The 5,429-nt window shown below is 46.1% G+C and overlaps 1 protein-coding gene across 1 annotated transcript in view; it reads right to left on the bottom strand.

Moving 5' to 3' along the window:
* The window catches only part of LOC102675675 (nuclear receptor subfamily 4 group A member 2), a 37,303-nt gene that overhangs the window by 3,406 nt on the left and 28,468 nt on the right, over positions 1-5,429 (bottom strand). Inside the window, exons 2-4 of the mRNA XM_006609639.2 lie at positions 2,617-2,846; positions 463-698; positions 1-250 (exon numbers count right to left, since the gene is read on the bottom strand). Of these exons, the coding sequence (XP_006609702.1) occupies positions 1-250; positions 463-698; positions 2,617-2,846 (716 nt within the window). The remainder of the gene's footprint in view (positions 251-462; positions 699-2,616; positions 2,847-5,429) is intronic.

Raw genomic sequence — 5,429 nt, 5'->3', positions numbered from 1 at the left:
GTGATGCTGCTGCGGCGGGGGCGGCGCGGGCTGCTGCTGCTGGGGATGATGGTGATGCTGTTGCTGGGGCTGTTGCTCGTGGTAGGGCAACGTGGGCGAGAACTCGGTTGGATAGGGGCCGGTTGCGCACGAATACACCGAGTTGTCGTAACACTCCCCCTCGTCCATTTTGATACCGAGAACCTGAAGCTCCTGCCTGGTGTATCGTTGAGCCGTGTAAGTCTCTTGGAAGCTCGGCAAGGGCGTTGAACTGCGTCGAACAGACAGATGGATATAAACTATCGTTTCTCCTCCAACTATGGAGAATTGAACGTCGTGCAATTTGTTCGGCGAACAGGATTCGTACAACTATGTCACGATAATCCTATCAGCCGATACGATTTATCATTTATCGTGCAATAGGATCTACGATTCTATCTGGTCAGAGGATGATGCAGATAAGGGAAACAATGAGAAGCGTACCTGAGCGAGTCAGGCTGGACGTCCTCGGGAAGTGGCGCTGTCGGCTGAGGCGGCTGAGGTGCCTGCTGATGATGTTGCTGGGCCTGGGCCGACTCGTCGCCCGTCGGCACTCCCTGCGGATTGCCCAGCTGCAGTTCTGGAAACGGGTCCAACTCCTCGGGTAGGCTTCCAGCATCCGTTGGATCCGTGTACGAAGCGCTCAACAAATCCGCCAGGGTACTGCATCCGAAGGGGCTCTGGAAAATTCGTATCGAACCGTGTCCTTTGCGATAGTGAACATCCTTGATTATCACGATAAATCTTTGATCGAATTGCCAGAGTTTCGAAAGATGTGAATTGGCAGAGTTTCGTCGCGCGATGAGTTAAAAACGGCACGATTCTCGATCGATGCTCGATCGTCCACTCGAATCCGAGCCGAAATTCTTCGATCCTCCGATAACTCGAGCCGTTCGAATTGACGAAGCACTATTTTACTCAGAGGAAGATTGGTAGGTGTTCCCTTTTTCTGTTGTCTCTACGAACGCCAGACAAGGGCGGGAGAGCCCGTGCGAGTGGCAAATCGAAGCACTCGACTGCAAGGCGGTAACATTGTTCGACCACAATCGCGAGCCTTGTCGAGACATCGATGTACAGTTGAGGTGCGCAGTGAGGATATCGGAGAGGAACGAAGCGGATTCTCGTATCGCGTGTTGTCTATAACTTCGATTTCTACTTTCTTGAATCGAATCTAAATCGAATCCTTTCATCCGAAATCACGATTACGATTACAATCTGTTCCACGTGACTCTAATTTCATTATCGTTAAACTACGAACCAACGACAGATTTGGATTTTTTTAACCGTTTCTCCTCCATTGCTATCGACCTCATTCCCTCGAATATTATTACAAATATATTGTTTTACTTAAAACCATCGGTATATTCGATAATGATATTAAAAATATATCGAGGGGAGGAAAACATGATAATCGAAAAACGACAAATTTATTTGTTTTTTTTCCTCCAAGAGAAGCAACAAAATTCGTCGAGTAAACGAGGCAAAGACGTGGAAAAAACGTCTGACGAGCTACCTTATTGGAGGATACCGGTAAGAGGGAAATGGGATGGGGTTGGATATTCAATTTGCCGGGTTGGTTCCGCTTCTGGGCTGACATTTCGTTCATCGCTCCCTCGAGTATCCCTCGCGATCGAAGCTTCGGTCTACCATAACCCTGACTGGAGGCCTTCTAAACGGCCTCCGCGAGTCTTTCAACCCCTCCTCGTCATCCCCACGAAACTATCCGCCTAACAATTATTATCGCGCCGTTATGATATTGAATCGTGCCGTTCTCTATATATACGTTAACCACTAATTTTCGCGGATTGGATTAATTACGATCCCGCGACACGGTTCCCGGGATCGAAAATACTTTTCAACGAGGAAAATGCGAGGAGAGGTGGGGACAGAAACAGGTAGGACGACACTGGAGATCCGGGTACGTGGGCAGGAATGCAGATGGTGCACGATAAGCGAATGCAGATGACGATCAAGAAACGTCGGGACGTAGGAGGGCAGATCTTGTTGCGAGTCGAGGCAGACTCGCGGACTTCGAAGACTACGGGGCCAGATAAGATAGCGAAATAGTGAAAGTTCCGTGCGCCCCACTAAATACTGGGATAATTACTGGTTGGCTCCGTCGAATAACGTTCACGTAAATTCCGATCGCGTTGAGGAAACGCGTTCTTTTTCTTTTTCTTTTTTTTTTTTTTTTTCCTTTGCACGCAATAACGTTCAATTATTATCATTAACAACTTTGTTGCATTGAATCACGAATAATACGGAGTCCAATCTGCCGTAAATTTCATGGTATTAAGTGATAAATGAGAAAATAATGGTAATATATAATAGATAAGGAGGAAGTTGGGAAACGATTCGAAGATACGTTAACGAGAAATTTAAAAAAGAAATAAATGTGAAACGAAGTGAAATTAAAGAGAGAGAAAGGGAGAGGCAAGTATAGAGAAATTGGAATTGCGAAGAGAAAAAGAGAAAATAATTGATGTCGCGAGATAATGTCACACGTGCGCCAATCTTTCGAGCGAATCTCGAACCTGATTATATAATTAATAATTAAAAGAAACAAGAGGGAAGAGTTCTATTAACGCGTTACGTTACCTGTGTCTGTAGAAGAAGCATACTTGACGCCACCGTGAACGCGGTTGTCGTCGGGGTTGTAGAAGATTGATTCGTGCAGGCGAGAACTGGAACGGTAGCTGTCGCTTGCTGCCGTTGATGCCGCTGTCGATGTGGCTGTTGCTGTTGCTCTACGTCGTTCCGCGTAATAGCCACCGCACGTTGGCTACCGTTGCTGTTATCGCTGTCGCCGTTCGGCGAATGAAGTTGCCCTGCAACAGAATCCAACACGCGTCCTCAAGCTGCGAACAAATAGGAAAACGAGCCTCTTTCTTCGGGGATATCCCGAAATATATAAAAAAATAAAGAAATCGTGCAAACGTTAACCCTAACCCTTGTTACGCGTCTCGTGAACTCAATTATCAGAGACGAACTGTGTGATTTACATTACAGTTCAATAGACTTTTTCTATTTTTTTTTTTTCTTTTTTTCCTCCACTTTTCGATAAAAGGGAGGGCAGAAGAGGTCTCTTTCGAGGACGTCTCTATCCGGATCAACGAATGAAAAGTTCGATCTCTAAAACGAACCCGAATTTTTTTATCGATCCACGATGAAACGTGGAGAGACGTTAACTTTTCGACGTGCAGCAACGTACGCGCCAGACTATTTCTTGTCTGTCCGACTTGAGATATCCCGAACGATGGTTTCTACGATGGTTTACCCGGATGTAAGGGGATGAGATGGAAATTTGTTCGATGGCTTCTACGTACAATATCTTCGATATTGAGAGTGACCGGTGTCCATGGTGATCATCTCTGCGATTAATCGGGGGGCGAATCGAGTTCGAATTAAATTCGACGTATAGATCGACTCTTCGAGCAAATTTTTCGACGATCCTATAGCCAAATTCTCAAATTACTTTCACACGGAATTTCTGAATTTTTTACTCGGTTTTAAATTACCGTTGTCGCAAATAAGTCCGCCGTCGGCTTAACTTATTAATCGTCGAATTCTCGACGTCGACTGAGGTCCTCGACGTCCACGTGTCGTCCTATATAGGGTAGCTTCGACACCCCAGGGAGACATGAAATCATTGGCATTTAAAATACTACCGAGCCTATGCAGGCAACCATCGTACCCCCCTGCTCGATTATTATTACACGATATTATCCCTTAACGCCCGAGGGATGAGTATATTCCCGTCGAAAACGAAGAGATATCGCTTTTCATCGGACGAATCTCAAACAAATATGCTCAAGGATACTTAACTGTCGTTTCCAAATTACATATTATACACATTTTTCTGAATTATACACGACGCGAGAAACAAATAGAACGACAGAGAGATGAAATTAACGAGGTCTTCAACTTGAACCAAACAGATGCATCCTATCCGCTGTTCGTTCTTCCCCACCCTCTTTTCCGACTTGTCGGAAGATGCGAACGCGAGATAGTCACGGTCACCTAAACCGATTCGATTCAATTTCGCGACGAGAGGACCGCCCAATGGTTTTCACCAGCTCGTAAAACATAGCGGATCTCACCCGTGGCTGAGATTAATCTTGGAAGGGGTGTGGAGGGGTGCGCGACGCGATTGTATACGATAACGGGACCGGTTATGGAGAATTAAAAGGGGGGGCGGCTGCACCCGATAATATCTATCCTATCTTGCCTAGCTAGGGAAATCTGTATACAGAGTCGTAAATCTAAACGTAGTCAAGTCGATCGAGCATATATAATGTGTTTTATTTGCCCAGAGAAAGAAAAACTTGCAAACGCATTAACCCTTTGTTAACTCCTCTCTTTCTCTCCTTTTCTCTTTAACCTTTTCCATTCCCTCCAAGTTGTGACCGGTGACAAGGTGGTTGCACCGTCAATTAAGATAGCTCGGTCCAAAACAATGAGCCCTATCAGACAGCGGGGATCAGCGAGGGCTGGAGAGGAGGAGAGGCGCGAGTGGTACCGATCCCACCTACGGGAGCGCATACTAGAGGAAACAGGCTGCACCTGAGCCGTGTGCACGTGCACGGAAGGATTCGATTAACTTCTACAACGTTAGCGACCGGCAGCACCGTAGGCAGGGTAAAGGCAGAGGTAGCCAGGGTAGGGTAGCGAACGGACGAGAAAGAGTAGGGTTAGCCGAACAGCGTGTGCCAAGTGGATTACACCGGTGTACACGGCCCTCCCACGAACCACGCCTCTCCACGTGCCACCACGTGCAGCCACACCGCGCACCAGCCACTTGCTCTCCGTTCCTCCACGATTTGCTCTCATGAATTAACCACCACTCGCGTTCCTTCTCTTCTCTCATCATCTTATCTTCGAGCCATAGTTTCGCGTCAACCAGAAATTTATAAGCGGTATTTTCTGTTCAAACAATATTTCTATCTAATTTAATAAATGTAATTCCGGATTATGATGTTTAAAGAGGTCGGAGAGGATTGCGACTCTCCGTTGTCTCGAGGAAAAAACGAGGAAAAAAAGAAAAAGAGGCAAGATCTATCGTACGGTACAGATCGATCTGTCGAGACGGATATATTTCCTCGTTGCGCAATTTGCGAATCGAGAGAATCGAAGGGATTTAGAAGAGTTGCGAAAGAAAGGTGACTCGAGAGAATCGTTACACATATAACCGCGTATAGGCAGGCGTGAAGAAGTATCGCGAGATTTTCCATAACGAAACGACCCACTTTCCGGTTTAACGAGAGAACGCAGTTGTGATGTCATTGCTAATAGGTAGCATTAAACATCGGTATTCGCCACAATTAGGCATGAAATTCCTATATGTTATGGGCTAATTACAACGATCGTTCGGTCACATGTTTTTATTTTATGCCTCGACAAGATAATTGATA

The sequence above is a fragment of the Apis dorsata genome, unplaced genomic scaffold (genome assembly GCF_000469605.1).
Source record: "Apis dorsata unplaced genomic scaffold, Apis dorsata 1.3 scaffold_58, whole genome shotgun sequence".
NCBI lineage: Eukaryota > Metazoa > Arthropoda > Insecta > Hymenoptera > Apidae > Apis > Apis dorsata.
Note: the sequence above shows the minus strand (reverse complement) of the source record. Positions and strands in the feature narration are given on the sequence as shown.